This window comes from Neolamprologus brichardi, chromosome 17, assembly GCF_056152115.1.
Source record: "Neolamprologus brichardi isolate AB-2024 chromosome 17, ASM5615211v1, whole genome shotgun sequence".
NCBI lineage: Eukaryota > Metazoa > Chordata > Actinopteri > Cichliformes > Cichlidae > Neolamprologus > Neolamprologus brichardi.
Window position 1 is genome coordinate 31,566,478 of NC_142120.1, and position 18,523 is coordinate 31,585,000.

The following is an 18,523-nucleotide window of genomic DNA, read 5'->3' on the forward strand; positions in this document are numbered from 1 at the left end:
CCCTCAAAGTTAGCTTCCTTTAAGAATGTGCCGTTTGACCACTTTATTTTATTTTTTATTTTTTTGTCCTGTTTGGATCTTTAGCCATCAGAATTGTTGTTAAGGCCAAGAAAGATGCCAAGTGGATTTATTTTACCAAGTGGATCATCATGGCCTTGCCATATTGGTCCATTTGATTGACCTTTATTATAATTATGTATTTATTTTATTTTATTTTCAATTGCTACAAACGGGACAGACATGACTGGGAGGCAGGACAGGGAGAAAGAATGAAAGAGAGAGAGGGAGAGAAAGGAAAAACAGAGGGGAGAAGAAGAGAAGAAGAGACGGTGAGAAAGGGGGGAAGAAAGAAAAACAAACAAAACACCTGGATCACCTGTATGGAGAAAAAAAAACAGAGGAGAAAACAAACAAAAAAGAGCAACATAATAAATACAGCACCATCACAATAAACTAGCTAGCAGTAGATAACAGTAGATACTAAATATTAAACGCTATTGTGCAGCATGCAAGATAGACAGCGCACAATGTGCTTTGAGGCAGCAGCCACGAAAGGTGTAGTCCGCGTCTGTGAACACCCGTGTACACCTGTGTGCACACCTGTGTGGATCAGCATGCTTGTATTCCAAAGGTTTCTCCATGTAACGATCTGCTAGGGAGTGTGGGGAGCCATAGTCCCGTCCCCCAGGGTATGAAGCAGGTATGGAGGAGATCCAGGCCCCAGACATCCAGAGGTCCCAGAGTACGAGGACCCGAGTAGGACCACCAAAGGGGGGGGGAACCGTGCCACCCTCCTGGGAAGAGGTGAGTAGAGCCCCAAACGAGAGGTCACCCAGCAGCTACGGAGCAGAGCAGCTACTCGGCACTCACCCAACGTGTAGACAGACACAAATAGACACTGCACAGACAGTCGCACTCCCCAAACATACTCTATATCCCAGGTCCAGGTACCCCCGCCCCCAGAGGGGCAAGCCGCACCTAGACCCAGGAGATGTAACCCTTCTCTCTGGGGTGGAGGCAAGCGGACCACCTCCTTATCTGCAGTAGCAGGGAGGCCCCGCATCCCGGACCCCAATCTGACGGCCAGCACCTCCTCCCAGCCCCCCAGCCCTGACGGCTAACAGAACCGGGGTGAGTGAAGACCCCAAACCTCCCTCCGCCCGCTCATATGTAGTGTTGCTGTGTGCTGTTCTAAAGTGCATTCAAAACACAGGAGAGCATGGTTCCTGCTTCCTATCAGAGAGCAGCATGGCTCCTCCCGAAAACCCTTAGTGTCTATATGCATTTAAAATTGAGGGTAGGGCACCAGCGCCAGAGGTGGGTTGGAATACACCTACCATCCTCCGGATGCTGTAAAACGTCCCCACCCCCAAGGCCCTATATGTATGTGTTATGTGAGAGTGTGAGTAATGTGGATGTCTAGGTTGCAGAATAAAATTGAGGCACAGGCGGCTAGAAGGAGACAGAGGGGGAGTGCCTCCCCTGCACCCTGGTGACATACGTGCACCCAAAGCCCTGCGTGTGTGGGTGGGTGTGGTAGAGCGGGAATAGGGAGGCAGCTGAGGATGGGGAGGGAAGAAAGGGAGGGGCAAGCGGCCCCTCCCTGGGGCCAGCTCCCCCGCTGACCCCAGTAGGCACCCCCACACTCTGGAACCCACCAGGGCAGCAAAACCACTTTTGCAGCATCAGAGTTGGCACATTTTCCCATGTATGCACCCATCTGTGATGCTCTGTATGTCTCCTTTTGTCAGTTTTGTCTAGTCGTTTGGACTAAAAGGCAGTCATTAGTCCCATTTTGTGCTCTGTTGTCTCTGTTATTTGAACATCTCTTTGTGTTGTCTTTGTGAACATCTCTGCTACGATCGTCATCTGCGTCCCGGATGTCCAGCCAAATTTTTAGCTGTGACGCATAAGGCTCACTGTTCAAACGCGCGTTCATATGTCACTGCCAGCAATCCTCATTTTTCTTTATTGATTTTTTATATGGAGCTATTTGAATTAGAGACTGGTTGTTTATTATTATGAATCCTTTCAGGTTCCAAGAGAAACGTTAAGGCTGCTTCTATTGTATTGATGGATTAAATTACATCATAATCATCTGAGTCTGAAGATTGCCTCAGCTCTGTGGAACTTTTCAGTGATTTAGCTGTACTGTCCACTCTCGATAACTTTGCAGCTGGCACCTGTTTTTAGTTTACCTGATAAAATGCCAGCTATTGATGAGGACAGAATTATTAACTCCAACTATGAAAATGTAATTCTTTTTGAAGTGTTTCTCAAGTGCTGTTCAACGGAGCGAGGATTTTGTAACATATTTTGGATGCTTACATTATTTTAATTTGCACACAGAAACAAAATTATTTCATAACAAACAAAACCTAACAATCAGTTATGTCACAATTCCAGCAAGCAATCCAAGCCATTCTCTAGGTTAGGTGGTCTTCTGGAATGGACCTTGGTCTTCAGTTCGCAGATTTTAAAATGGGATTCAATTCAGGGCTTTGTGCAGGTCAGTCAGTCAGGTATATTCTCAGCAGCATATTAAACATATCAGGTCCCCATAAGGAGAATCATGTGCTAACGGCTGTCTAAATGACTCGGGTAAAGTTTGTAGCATGTGTGCTTGTTGTTTTTGTCTGCTTCCACTTGTCTTTGCACTAGGATGATGTTGGCGTAAATGTGCAGTCATATTCATTTTGTTCCCACTAGTGCTGTCAACGTTAATCTGAAATGACGTTAACGCCACAACACGTCAAATCTCCGTTAACGAGCTACCGCGGATCACCCCGTGCGTCGGGCTGGACGACGTCAACACGTTAACGAGCAAACTGTGCTAACGCAGTAGTTCCCACCAATGTGATTGAGCATTGCGTGGCACATCCAACATACTGTTTTACTTTTGTCCATGACACGCTTACCTTCAGGGTCATACTTCACATGAAGACCAAAATAGTTCCAAACACCAGATCTGAATTAGGGTGGGGGAGGTTCAATTTGCCATGTTGCAACGAGCTTAACTTCTGTCTCGCTAGCTTGCCCTGCGCTCAGTGAATCTGCGTTCGACTACTCCGCCTAGGCTGCACTGTCGAGCGCAGATCCACTGAGCGCTCAACACAGACAGCACCGTCAGAAGAAAAGTTGATAAAATAAATAAAAAAATTTGTTTTTCGATACATATGCGTTCCGAACCGAAAGCACTGTATCGAACGGTTCAATATCGATACGAGTATCGTTGCACTTATTATGTATGTGTTTTTGCTGATTATTTTGCCAATTTGGAAGATTGCCAGTGTAGTGTTTAGCATAGTTTGGTATAGTGCTTGTTATGCCTCTCCTAAGCAGTTAGAGGTAGAAGAATGAAGATAAATATTTTCCATTTATGTGTTATTTTTAACTGTTTTAATGGAATCTTGAATTATGTCAAATTCATCCAAACCGAGATATCAGAAAAATGATAGTTTGTAGCCAAACCACAAACTACCTGGCACTACATGCCACATTTTATATTTGCGTTATAAACTGACAAACAATACCAGTTGACTGTCACTCCACCTCCTTGTGTGTTAGACTCTCAGGAATGCTGTATCCCTATTATACTGGAGCGTGGGACTCTGTTGCCTGGTGTAGGGAGGCTAGGATGACCCTCAGGAATGCTATTGTTATGTACTCAATTCCCTTTCCAAATGCACTGCGCTCTATCAGACTGATGGTCCTTTTTAGCAGAATGCGATATCCACGGGTACCAGGGGCGAGAGAAGGGAGAATTGGTCCATAAAAAGCCTCAAATAAAGGGCTGTTCTCTCTGCTCCGTCTCCCCTGTCCTGTGCAGGAACGGCAGGAATGTGGCAGGCAGACCGACTGGCCTCGGAGCCTTCAGCCTCTAATGAATTTTAAAAGGCCTTTTTCATTCAAAGCAGGGTGCTGGCTAACAGCATGCGGAGGAAGGGGGAAGGGGTGAGGAGAGAATAAGGAGCACAGGATGGTTTGCGGGAGGGAGAGCAGAAGGAGGACTGGCAAAGCGAGTTGGCACCTAGGCAGGACGGGGTATTGGATGTCCCTCACAGTGAGAGATAATAGGCCACTCTGCATGAGAAGTCACTGTAGGAGCATTCTTGACCCTGCCACGAGGGCTTAAAGAGAATAGAGGGAATGTGAGAGACAGAAGCCCCTTTCACAGAGCCCGTTTAAGGCGGGACTGTTGCACCTTTATTCTGCCTCGACGGTCTGTGTGAAAGGTACAGAAAAGGAATGGGGACGGCATTATTGTTACGCCTTTCAACCGGCTGGCCACAGAGCCGAATCGACATCTGTCTCAAAGGGAGAGCCAGCGTGGCAAGAAATGGCACCCCAGATATCAATTATGATTTTGCTGTGTGTACAGTGGCAGTAAACCTTTTTTTTTTTGGGGGGGGGGGCTTCATACAGAGTTAAGCGCTGAACAACAGTGGTGTGAAAAGTGTTTGCCCCCTTCCTGATTTCCTAATGTTTTGTCACACTGGCATGTTTTAGGTCATCAGAGACATTTTAATATTAGACAAGGATAACCCAAGTAAATACAAAATGCAGTTTTTAAATGATGATTTAATTGATTAAGGGAGAAAAGTTATCCAGAACATCCTGGTCCTGTGTGAAAAAGTATTTGTCCCTCTTGTTAAATCATGAATTAACTGTGATTACTCATGTTTTTTGGAAAGCTGAGTTCAGTTTCACTAAACACTCAGGTCTGATTACTGGAAGACCTGTTGAATCCAGAAATCACTTAATCAGAACCTGTGTGACAAAGTGAAGCAGGTTCAAAGATCTCAAAAAGAAACACCTCATGCCATGATCTAAAGAAACACAAGCAAAATTACAAGGTGAATAATTTAGCTGTGTTCCTGTAGACCTAAAGCAGACACAGAGATTTAAGATTTAGAAACTAGTATAATGTAATCATGTGTACGACACGTGTTTTAAGTTCTAACATCTCAGAATACAACTGCGATGTTTAAAAATAAAGCCTCGAGACACAACTTGCAGGTTACCATATCAAAACAGAATCCTCACTTCTCCTACCAGTCTTTGTGAGAGCAGAAAAAGTTATTTTATACTCCTGGTTATGCACAGATATATACACAAATATATTACGCAAATGAATTTGTTACAACAGGCTGAAGGGAACCTCAAAACCGGCCATCAACAATAAGCAGAAGACAGATGGAGATGTGAAAGTGGGCCGCACATGAGCCAAGAAAAACTTCCTGCCGCTGCCAACAGAGAGGTGTTTTGAAATACCAAAGCTCATAGAAAATCTATACACACACAAACACACACATGTCAGGTATTTCATATCTTGTGGGTACATCTAACTGACATAATGCTTCCCCTTCCCCTAACTCTAACCATCAAAAATGAATCAAAAATGAATATTTAACCCTCAACCTAACCATAACCCAATTGTAACCCTGATGCTAAATCCACATTTTGAGTCTCAAAAATGCCTTCAAATTGTGGGGACCGGGATTTTGGTCCCCACAAAGATATGAATGTACGTTCACACAAACACACACACAAACAGGTGCATGTGTTTATTGTCACTGTAGTGCTTCTTTTGAGAACGGTACTTCTAACCCAAGCAAGACTGAATCCAAAGGACCTGAAATATTTATTATTATTTGTAGAATATGAGTGATTGATTGATTTAAATGAGTTGCAACAACATGTTTGGAGTGTTAACTACACTTTTCTATGTATCTGAATGTTATGAAAAGCATTTCGTCAAAAGTATAAGCATTTTGCCCCAAACTAGTGGCTAAAATCCAGAGCATCCCAGTTTTACCTGTTCAATTTTTTTATGTTGCCAGGGGCCAATCTGTAGTGTGGGCTCTGTGATGCTCTCCACCTGCAGATATTCTGAAAGCCATATCTCCCGAGTCACTCTGGACTTGTAAGCAAGCCTGCTTCTCCCATCAGAGAACCTCACGATTCAAACCCCATTGTCCCAGACGGCAGTCCTCTTTTTATCTGCTCCTACATAGAGTTGTTTCCCTTCTTGACTTGGTAATACTCCCCTAATCTTGACTGTGAAGATCTGTGATTGGCCAAAGTCTCCAAATACAGAAAACATTTGTACCTACGCCACTGATTTAAAGAAAAACATGTCTGTAGCCTGCCATCTTTGGGTAGGAATTTATCTGAACATTCACACTACAATACACTACACTACTGTGTCTTCTCGGTGTGCAGTGAAATGTGGTGACATGTTACTAATTCATTATATTTTTGAAGTCAGATTTTTCTACAAAACCACTTTTTATTCTTGTTTCCCATTTGTACTGAAATTTAATTCAGTCATGTGAGCGTCTACGTCCACATGTGCCACACACAGAACAGCACAGCCCACAGGGCAGATGCTTTCACTTCATGGGGGCCATTATGGTTCATGTGGTGATTGGGGACCCTTTGGGTCACATCATCTCCAGTGATTCCAGAGGAAATGCCAGTGTACTGAGGTAGTGGGATGCCTTGTATAAGAAGGAAACACTGGCCGGTATGTGAGGCCCAGTAGGTAAAAAGTATGCCTGCTTACATATATAAATAGACACTCCTTTTCAGCTTTGGTGTGCAGACCTGGCATCACTAACAGGGGTTTTTCCAACCATATCAATCAGTGTCTGAATTGACTCATTTGACTGAAGTTTTATTATGTGTGATGAATTGGTGATGGCACAAGGAAAAACGTTGCCAGGACATGCCAAGACTCCAACGCCATGACACACAAAGGCAGCATAACACATGAACCGAATAAACATCAAAAGCACAAGTTGTCTCTCACCCATCTGGATCGTTCCTCGGGACCTGACTCAACCTTTTATTTCTCACATAACCTATCTACAAACCTAATTAAATAGAAAGCAGAGTGTGGCTTGGCAACGCACAAAGAAAAATGAATGGGACTAACTGTTACCTATACAGCTCTTTATGTACTGCACGCTTTTCCTGTCAGAGCTTTTAAGAAACCACTAATGAATTTGTGAACCCCAGTTTCTTGGAAGAACACCGTGTTCCTCCTGGTTAACTGAGATGAACATGCAATATAGACGAAACACGGAGGATTCCACAGTTTTACTTCTGGAAAGTGAGTGGATTGGAAGTTTGCCATTCGGGTTCTGAATCACTGGGTCATAAAGCCACTTAGTTGTCCAAATGTCCTGCTAGGTGCTAGCGATTCCAGTACACCTGCTTTGGATGCCTTCGTGCACCACTACCGATGTATGCGCAGGTGAGGAGAAGGTAAATCTGTGTATTTGCAGGCCTCCCCAGTGTTATCTGGAAGCACATGGCAGTCTACCTGGATGACCTCATGCTTGAAGAGAAGCAAAGGCATTATAGCGGCCAGAAAGCACAGTGATCAGGCTGAGGTCATAGAGAGATAGGGCCTGTGGAAACACTGATGCTCCTGCTAACATGACTGGCCTTGGAAACTACTCCCGCAGGAACCCCAAAAAACAGGACAGTAAAATCGCACTGGGCGGTCAGACAAGAGAGGAGATTAGCTGAAGGTTGAGCCAAAAACAGACCAGCTCTTTCCCCCAGGTTTTGAGTTCAGCAGAGGGGACATACAGGTGAAGTGTGGATTTCCCGTAATATTCCATGAGGGAGATGTATTCCTGCTAATAATCACCAGGTGGCAGCCATCCTTACATTCCCATCCTTTTAAGCGTATTAAAGACAGATGATCCAGAACAGAAGGACAGCAGGAAATATTTGCGCTAAATTTGTGCTGGTCATTCACCGTACCTATTTTTCCACAACTTCTGCCTTGTAAAAGTTTTAACGCACTTCTTACAAAATGGCATCATTTCATGGCTCACTGTAATGATGTCACCATAACCTGTTGGGGAGAAAAGAGTTTTTTTCATTACAAACAATCTCGTGAAGCAGTATTTATTTAAAATAATGCGCCTCGCAGAAATCGGGGGAAGATCCTGGATCATATCATAATATTAGGAAATGCTGAAGTAGTTTACTGTAAGTCATCACAGTTCTGTTTTGTTTTTTTTATGTGCACACATGTTTTAACTTTAATTCTGTTTGTGTCCTTGTTTTTCTGCCAGACGGAGGCAATGAAAGGGGCTCTGAAGGATTTAAATCTGAACATTGTGGAAATGACTGATGAGAATGCAACACTGGATGGAGGAGATGTCCTTTTTACGGGTACGTCACTCTGCCTCTTCAATCACTATTTTATTGATTATTCATTGACCTTTGTCTGGTCATTCCAAACCAGCAAACTGAGACTTCCCTCTTATTTTTGAGTCCCACAACCAGAGATGGGCAGTTACGCGTTACTTGTAATGCGTTACTGTAATCCGATTACTTTTTTCAAGTAACGAGTAAAGTAAGGGATTACTATTGCAAAAACGATAATTAGATTACCGTTACTTTCCCGTAGGAACGCTGCGTTACTGCGTTACTAAAACCGTGATTTTTTTTTTTTTTTTTTTTTTTTTTTTTTTTTTTTTTTTTGCGAGAATGTCTCATGACAGTGACGTAAGCGAGTGCGATGTTCGTGACAACAGCTGTGTGCACATCAACAATGGATAATATATTGAGTGCGGGAGAGAGTATGAGCGTGCAGCGTTTAAAGCGTGGAAGTACTGACCTTACTTTAAGTTTGATTCCATAAAAAGTGATAAAAACATTAGCGTCCATTAGCATTGTGCGTGGGAAGAAAACATCCAAGCAAGCACCGAGTGTGCTACCACGTAATGGGAAATTCACAGAGAAACTCGCGAATTCTTCAACTGACCACTGCGGCACACCTGCACCAGGGTAAACCTCCGCCTACCCCACTCCTGCTTTACAGGTGAAAATAGAGCAAAAGGACCGCTAGTCTTTGACTTTATTTATTTTCTGCTGTGTTTTACTTGCATCTATTTGAAAGAGTGAGTGTAAACACACAAAAAATATATATTTTATGTGCTGGAATGTGCAGAAAATAGGTTTAAATATTAAACAAATTTCTTCCAGTCAGAGAATGTTGCATATAATTTAATTTATGCTTGATGCATAAAGTTAAAAGATTAAAAGTAATAAAACAAGTTTTAAAAAGGGACTTTTCCATTTGATTACATTTTGTATGATGGATTATGTAGAAAAAGTAGAATTGGGCTGAAAGATCTATCGCTTTATCACCTATTCAGGTTGTAAATCTTGTTGTTAAAAAGTAACTAACTAAGTAATTACTTTTGAAAATAAGTAATCAGTAAAGTAACGGGATTACTTTTTTGGGGAAGTAATCCGTAATCAGTTACTGATTACTTTTTTTCAAGTAACTTGACCAACACTGCCCACAACATCAACGACACCACTTCATAGATCTGAACCAGCCAAGATATTAATACATCTAAACACTTTTATGCACATGGACTGAAATTTTGCAGTGCTCCCCTGCTCAACGAGTCACATGTACAGGCTCATCTTAAGTTTGTGAGTGAACATCTAAACAATTCAGAGAAAAACTACGTGCTCCCGCTATACTTAAGGGAAGAGAAATAGTGAATATGATCTAAAGAATCCCAATCCTATTGGAAATCTGTGGAGAGAGCTGAAGCTTTAAATTGCCAAGCTGCAGCCAAGAAACCTAAAAGATTTAGAGAGTTTTTGTAAAGACGAGCAGCCCAAAATCTCTTCTGAGATGTGTGCACACCTGGTGGAAACATCTTAATGCTGTGCTTGCCAACTGGTTTCTCCAGTCTGCGACTATAAATGTACAAATTCAGCAAGAGATCTAATACTTATTTCATCCACTGTAAATATCAGCATCCTGATATTTAATCTCTTGCAGTTCATTCATGAATTGTACTTTAAATAACTGGGGGTCATGCAGTCAGTTGTTTTTTTTGTATTGTCACAAATGGTTCACTGAGCAGTTTGATGAAGTTACTTTTTTACTTAGACCTGTACAGGTTAAAAAGAACTTCACAGAGAAACCCAAGTCCTTAGTTTGTAGCTTGAATTCATCGAGGTTCAGGAATGGCCGTTTTGCTATAGATTAATGTGTATGACCAGGGGCCAACATGTTGTGTCACAGAGAGAGGTAAAGAGGAGTCATGTGATCCTTTTGTTTCCAGAAATATAGTATAATGCTATCATCTGGAAACAAATAGTGCCTTTAGCATGCTGGACATGCTTTTCAGACATTCACCATTTTGTTACCTTTTTAAAACAAACTTAAACCTGTACACTTAATCTGTGTACAGAAGGCCACCTACATTTTTGTATATGGTGCAATTAAGTATTTAAAAAGTGTTTAAAATAATTACAAACACAAACTTCACAGTGAGGCCTTTATCTTTATATTTAAAACAAAGTCTTTGAAAGCATGAAATGTCTCATATCATACAAATTTGAAGTCATGACTGTTGGAATAAATATCTTAAGGGATGAGGAGAAACTCTGTAGCTAACAACACATAGTCTAAGGAGCTTGGAAAGAAAAGCGCCTGGACTTCTTTAAGTTGCTTGAAGATGTTTCACCTCTCATCCGAGAAGCTTCTTCAGTTCTAAGGTCCTTCAGTTCCAGACCTTCGGTTTCAGTATCTTCTACTACGATGACCTGGATGACCTTGAACCTTCACAGACATACTAACAACACATAGAACCTGGTGATTTGCTGTGTTTAAGTTGTATGAGGACTACTCTGCTTGTTAGAAATGTAGTGAAATGGCAGAGGGTAGCCTCTACAGTTCATACTCTATGTGAGCAGACAGTTGCGTGTCTGTAAATATGCATCTGTGCTTTGAGATCCTCCACACAGGCATTCCTCCATGTGACCTCGATGACCCGGTGCCTCAGTGAACCTAGCTGTACATCCCACCGAAAATACATGTGCAACAAAACCGTCATGTGCCATTCTGCACAGTACGACCACGGTGCAAGCAAGAGCATGGTGGTCTTTTATTAGATTTTCTGTATGTTCGCTTACAGTCGTGAGTTAAAATGTGGGTCAGTATCTTCTCCGCTTCACAGACCACTAGGAAAATGCATAGTACAGTTAATTGGGTTTCTAGACACTGGCTCTGTGCTGTTGTTCCTTCCAGCTGAAATTGGTTTCACATGGCAGAGCTAGAAACATTTCCTGTTGGCAAGGCCTGTGCTAATGGCTTATAGTGTAAAGGCTCAGCAGCAACATTAGGAGCCCATCCCTTAGCTCAGTGCGCTGCTCAATACCTCGCCAGGCATTCAAGGCTTTCTGCTTATGTGCCACCATACTAACCACAGTTGGCCCCCCTTCGCAGGCATGCATAAAGTACACTGTGTGCTGTCTGGAGTCTTCTGCTACTGTAGCTTCTCATGCTTGCTGTATTGCTGGTTTTTTGTTCGCATACTTAAAAGATTCTCTTTACAGGTCGAGAGTTCTTCGTGGGACTTTCCAAGCGGACCAATCAGAGAGGAGCAGAGATCTTAGCAGATGCATTTAAGGTGAATTTATGTAGCAAAGTAGTGCCTGCATTCTTGCCTGGAAATGCAAATAAGTTGGTGAATGTGGGCTACAGTTGTTTGTTTGTGCTGCTGTTGGTTCGTTAGCTTGTAACGTCTGGCCACTGAAGAAGATAGAAGTCTCTTTTTGTTTAAAACGTCTTCGTCATGGACTGAAACAAAGTGTCAGGAATAATGTTTAACATTTGCTTAACTACAAATGATCGGGAAAGAAGGGAAGTGGCTGAGGATGAATTGTACCTAATGATAATAGGCTGAAAAGCATCAAATGTTCTGTGTAGGTGAGGGAAGCTGTAGTCACAATTCTAATTCAATCCATTGTTTCAAGTAAAAGTAAAGGCTTGTCACTGGAAAAGTTCACAACTGATCCATTACATAAGAAGTAAAAGTAGTATCTCAAATATATTTCCTAAATAGCAGTCAATATGAAAACATTCTTTTTAAAAATCTTTTTCTTTAAAGCCTTCTGCAAGCAATTATACATCTCAAACAAGAAAGGAGGAGATAAATGTGATATCAATCATGGAGGCTTTAGGCCAGGAGGGTAATAGTATCATCACTCAATTCATCTTGGGTTTTTTTTCATTAAGCTCTGCCACCCTTTTTTTCTCTAATTCCATTTTGTTCTCATCCATCTCTGCCTCACTCCTTCCTTTTGAGCCATTATATATCTTCATCATATGTAGTCTTCCATCTCTGCTTTCACTTCTTCCTTTGCTGTATTCACTTTGCAAATCCCTCTGAGGACATCCGATGTACCAGTCAGCATTGAGGCTACTTTGTGGACATAAAAAAATACCAGTTGTTGCTAGGAGATGTGAAAACCCTTTCAGGACATCCCACTGAGTGTACATGGAGGTACATTGGCCCTTTTTATTGTAAGCCAGCATTAGCATTCAATGAGTTCTGAATCCCAAAAATATTCTGGAGGGCTATTTGACATCTTCTGACATAAAAGGAGGGTGTAACACTGAATAAAAATAAAGTTTGAAAAGGTCTTTCTACTTTTTTATTATTAAGCTCCACTGCGCTCTGAGAGTATTGATTAGTGCAGCTGTAAAAAGTCCCTGTAGCAATTAAGAGTTTGATCCTAGTTCCAGATTTTATCTGCCTTTGAGGCATTTTTAATCAAGTGCTGGTGCAAACTTCTGCCACCTCTGTATATATTGATTAAAGAAAGTAGTTGATGACACAAATGAAGCTGATTTGGGTGAGTAAACCTCTTAATTAGTTCACAGGCACTTTCTTCCTGTCCCATTATTAACCTCAATCATTCACTCATCACTGCTGTGATGACACACAGTTATTCTCATACTCAGCATTCTCATATCAGTGTCATTACTCAAAAAAGCAATGCATCAAATATTACTCAGTACTCTCTGAAGAAAGTATTTTTTTACACTTCCCTTTACAATATTTTTGTGCTTCTCAGCAAAGTGGCCTGAATCACACTGCCACATAATTACCAACTGACAATATAGACGCATCTGGGGTCTGCATACACTCAGCTTTAACATTATTCCGCTAGCTTTGTGTTAGCCGTCCAGATGTTTACAAAGAGCTGATGTTGTGTCCAAATTGAGGACAGTTACGTGTTACATTACTGGAAAACTGTAATCACAGTTTTTGGGCAATCATTTTTTGTAGGACATTCACAGTTCCATCAAAAGTTTTATCACAGGTGAAAAGAAACTTCCCGGCTTCCTCCTGCAGCACAAAAACGTGCAGCTAGTTAGGTTAACTGGTGATTCTAAATTGCCCAATAGGTGTTAATGTGAGTGCGAATGGTTGTCTATCTCTCTGTGTTCGCACTGCAACAGATCAGGGATCTGTCCAGGGTGTACCAACCTCTCGCCCTGTGACAGCTGGGATCGGCTTCAGCCCCGCTGTGACTCTAAAAATTGGATAAGCGGAAGAGAATCGATGGATGGAGTTTAATAAGAGATTAATTTCTTTATGCAAATTAAATTTCTCAGAGAAAGACGTGAAAAAAAAACCCCACTTGTTGGGTGTAATGTGTTACGTGGTATGAGGTTGTTTCTGTTTGTTATAAATAAATCCTAATTAGAAAATGCTGATGTAAATCGATAATGCCTTCATCATTAATTGTGCTTCATTCTAGATACTTAATTCATTTTTGTGTTACTCAGCTTTTAGTTAAATAACGTTGGATTGTGCTAATTGTGGGCTACATTGTAGTCAATCTTTTTTCCCAAACCTTTAGTTTTCATTTATTCCATCAGGTTGTGCATAACGTGTTCTGAGATATAGCCGAGGAAACATTTGTCCTCTTAGACAGAAGTGGAGCCCCGAGCAGCTTTGTTAGGGCCAAATAGTTACGGCCAGACAACATCGTCAAGATATTCCTAGATCAAAAAATGCTGCTTTAAACTACTCGGTGCCTTTAGAGGACTTCTAGAGATTCACTCAGTTTCCATGCAGATTTATGTTAGCCATGACTTGCTTTTCACTACTACATTCATGGGAAAAAAATACAACATAAAAGCAATATTTCAAGCTAAACCAAGAGATTAGCTTCAGGGAAGACTTGGACAAGCAGGCTGCAAACAGGATCACAGTGGTTGGTCACAAAGGTTGAACCGGTCTATCCTGCTGGCTGTTCTTTTAAAGTGAAGATGTTCTGCTTGAGCTATTCATAACACTTTTGGATTCCCTCTGAACAGTCATGACAAATCCAAAAAGCTGGCTAACACACAAGTTCAGAGGTGGGTCATACTGTTCAAGAGTTGAACGCATTACCATAGCCTGAATGGCCTTACTGTAGTGCTTCCATCTTCCCATCTGTATCTGATTTGAATTCCTCATTATGGATTCCTCTGTGTTTTCTGTTATCTCTGATAAGACGGGACTTAATGATGCGTCTCTGGCAAAAGACAGTAGGAAAAATCACTTAAGCGTCAATTGTTGTTCTTTCCGTTTTATATCAGATGGATTTCTCCTGTCGCTGTTGTTTTTTCCTTTCATTTTCAAATTAAGGATCACTTTGTTGCCAGGTTATTTAGTAGCCTACTCAACAACTGCATACAGATGTTGATTATCTCTTTATGGTCCGCACAGAGGTCAGAGTAATTGGTGTTATTGATGGGGTCCGTTTATTTTGGAACTAATATAGAGGTTAAACCGCCTCTTTTCTGCCATGGGTAAGAAGTGCTGACCAGCTCAGCTTGCTTTACCTTTCTCTTCAGTCAGTCATGTTTTCAGCTAACAACATGGCAGCTGGTGAAGATGAAAAGAAAGCCTTTCTTCCCTTAAGGATTTATCTTGGTAAGGGCGAATGCATGACTTGCATTTCCAATTTTGCACAGAAACTTCCTGTTTATGGATAAGGAATGAGAAAAAGATTATACAATTCAGTTGTTCTCACTGGAAATCAGGAAGACATCAACAAAGGGGGTAATTTAGGTCTTTCATGTGATGAAATGTGACAGTCACAATAACTGGGTGAATTATGGTGCCGTTTTATTGACGCAACACAAATATTTACTTGAAAACTGTTAGCATATAGTTGAAAGAAAAAATGGGGTGTAATGACGGAAAATGTACACTTCCTTTGTAAGTTTTATGAAGCTGAACGCTATAAAAACCCCTTCAAAACACATTGTGTGATTAAGAAAACATATGGGCGTCTGTTGAAAAAGTTCTGTTCTTAGGTGCGAAGTTGAATTTATAAGGTCATCCAAATGTATTCAGGAACAAAAGGTCTTAGAAAATAAGCTTCGAGTCTCTTTATCCTGTCAGATTTTAAATTGCATCTTGGTATCACTTCAAGGTTTACGAATCACAGTAGGATCCGTCTCCGGCTTAAGAAGTCTCTCCCACGTAAAGGTCTGTGTCCTTGCATTTAATGTTTAATCGCTCAATTCCTTCTGCTGGGTAAAACAAAACAAAGTCAGGGGTAAAACAATGTTTCCCTTAAATATGCTGCAACTCCAACGTGGCCTTAAGGCTTTGCAAAGAAGGCGGCTTTCAACAGATGTTTTAATGAGAGTTATTAGTCCAAAATCAACCATTAAAGGCTAAAGGTAAATGTAAAACTGTAGGTTCCAAAACAGTTCTGTTCATCTGCAAAACAAGCCATATAGCTGTCAGATAGGATTTCTTTAATCCTATTTTTATTGTTTTTTATCCTTGGGGTCGGAGCTTTAAAAGCCTGTAGAATGATTCTTTTTCTTATTAATATAAACAAGAAGTGGTTGCATGAACGCTAAAGTTCTCTGCCTTAGTTTAAACAGCTATGGTCACTGGCAGGCAGGGCCGAGTTTTGCATTTCTGTGCACCAATCGGGTTTTAAAAACGTGTAAAGAAAAATGCGATGGCAGTCACGATGCCGCTATAAATCCAATCAAACCCTCCCACACAGTCTTAACAAATGAGGATGTTTATCAGTATCTTTAAAGCGATTCTTACGTAAGACACTTAACATTTGAAACGTTCCAGGGGTTCTGTGAAAACCAACCAGCATCCAGGTGTTAATAAAACTATTATCGCTGCCAGTTCTTCTAAGTACCCTTTATGTAACGTGTGTTTTTGTAACACTTTTAATGGCAACATTTGGTTTTCAGACATCCCACAGCCAGAAAAAGCCTTTGAGAACTGGCTCCTACAAGGTGCTGCTTAATCTCCCCATGAGCCCTGAGATCAACAGCATCTCTCAGACCCTCTTGCTTTTTCCGCTACTGAGCTGTACAATACTTTATTTCAATGCCACTTTAGGCCCCATGGTACCACACAGATCACTGCTGAGCTTTTACAATCTACAGTAAAACTTTACACACACATATACATATAGCCCTATATTATAATGAATGATGTTTTAGCTCATTGTTGTACTGTAGTTTAATGGATTGAAAAGCATTGTTGCTGAGTAGTAACGTGCTTTTGTATCATTTGTTGTCTTATCAGTAAAGAACTACTTGAGGAAACCTGTTAGCAGGTGATGAGAAAGCCTGTTAAATATTTAAAGCTACAAGCCCCAAATTATTAGCATTACCTGGCCCTGTCCTATCATCATGAAATGAAAGTCATATTATTTGAGCTTATTAAGCGTTTGTAATGATATTGTGTTTTACAGGACTACGCTGTTTCCACTGTGCCTGTGCTCGAAGGCCTGCACCTGAAGTGCTTCTGCAGCATGGGAGGACCAGGCCTTATTGTAATCGGCTCCAGTGAACCAGCACAGAAAGCCCTCAAAGTATGGAGCTTGTGTATGTGTGTTTATGTATGTACACCGTAACTATGCTCTCCCTAGCTGTAGTCATGGAAACCTGTGAATTGATGTATTGGCAGTCTTTTTTTTACTTTGACGCACATTGAAGTAGTGGATCCTTTTTCCTTTTTTTTTTTTTTTGTTTTTTTTTTGTTTCATCGTTTGGTTGACGTTCTGCTTGATCCGTTAGTATGAACAACCCTGAAAGAATAACGCGACAAGACAGGACATTGCACGTGTTGATTCAGAGCAGACTCCCTTACTTACAGTTTGTTGGCGGCTTCCCACTCCAGCCACATTGAAACCACCTGTCACCTAAATCCATCCCCATTAATTCATATTCTCAGCTAATCTGCGGGGATTGCCCCTGGCGCTCACACTCCAGCTTCAATTACGACTGTATTGTCCTTCCATTAAACAGCTTGAGCTCATTACTGCATAAAAGGCTCCTGTATCGATCGAGCTCCAACAACAGAAACCCGGGGACCGCCAAGACTGAACAGAGGAGACGGCTTACACCCCGACAGAGACGGATCGCTCGTTTGCACCAAGAGTGCAATAAATCTCGGCCCATCCCTCCCATGGAATTATCCCCCGAAATTCCCAAACATTAGCATGTGAACTTTTGCAGTGGCACAAACAAGAGAAATTCAGCGAAATGTGTATTTACACAACACAAAGACAGGCAGTGTATATATAATTACATAAGTATGAAGGCTTACAGGCATGCACATACACCTTTGGGCTTGACAGGTTCCCTCTGGCAGTATTCCTCATTTGCCTTCTAGTATGATATCTCCCCCTGCTGGCTCAGCACTAAACAGAGTTACTGTAAATCAAGCAAAAGTCGCTTGGTGTATCTCAGAGAACATCAGGCAGCTCATCCTAAGAAGGCTGAAGTACTCGAGAGAAGCACAAAGTTGGCCCTGTTGGTTTTGTAAGCATGTTTGCATTGCTAAAGTGTTCCCAGGAACCTATGCATCATTGCATAATAGAATTAATTTATAATCCAGTGCCAGCTCATTAAGATTCCTGCCTGTTTGATCACCCCAGTAATTAGCTACTGGGGCGAAGAGTGGCCGCTAGCGAAACTTAATGACAGACTGCTCGCTTTCTAATTATGGCTTACGTCACCCTCTCTCTCTTTCTCGCAGCAATTAGCTCCTGTTTTAAAGGGCCTTTAACAGCCCTGGATTTGTAATTAGATAATGTACTTTGTGTGAGGGAGAACGAGATCTTATGAATGCAGATTTAATGAATCCAAACTGTTCGTTCGGGATGTAGATGCAGCTCTTCTGGCGACGAGGCTCCTTGTCGAATGCAGCAGACACTTTGTGCAAATTAAAGTTGGAGCCCACCTAATTCATTCTGTCTTTAGGGAGCTGCGCTTTGCTGGCGTTCAAGAAAATTTGGACCTGCCCTTATTTTTATTACGGGGTTGAGTAACGCATTATTCATTTGCAATCACAAAATAGCATCGACGATCTGTAGTTTGGATTTCGGCTACGCTCAGGAAGGCTGAGCGCACCGCGTATCTGTGTTTAGCAGAATGACCGGATGGATTTCATCATCCATCTGTTGCTGTCACTGCCAAGCTTTTCTCATGAAGTCATCATCCCAAAATACAGCCTGTGTCAGAGGCTGCAGCACCCTTTCCCTGTAATCTCGCACTACCCCCCTCCTTCCTACAGCAGACTGCCCGGCAGGCTGTAGATCATCGGTGGCTGCTTCACCCAGCCTAGCTTGATTCATGAGCTCATTGCTCTCTGTTGGTCAGAGTCTGATCTTCACCTCAAGGATGCTTACACGCTTG

General features: G+C 41.7%; 1 protein-coding gene across 2 annotated transcripts in view; it reads left to right on the top strand.

The window, feature by feature from the left end:
* Nucleotides 1-18,523, top strand: part of ddah1 (dimethylarginine dimethylaminohydrolase 1) — an 89,401-nt gene that overhangs the window by 57,398 nt on the left and 13,480 nt on the right. For both annotated transcript variants that reach the window (XM_035913492.2, XM_035913491.2), the window contains exons 3-5: nt 8,097-8,196; nt 11,392-11,465; nt 16,576-16,695. In XM_035913492.2, the coding sequence (XP_035769385.1) occupies nt 8,097-8,196; nt 11,392-11,465; nt 16,576-16,695 (294 nt within the window). The remainder of the gene's footprint in view (nt 1-8,096; nt 8,197-11,391; nt 11,466-16,575; nt 16,696-18,523) is intronic.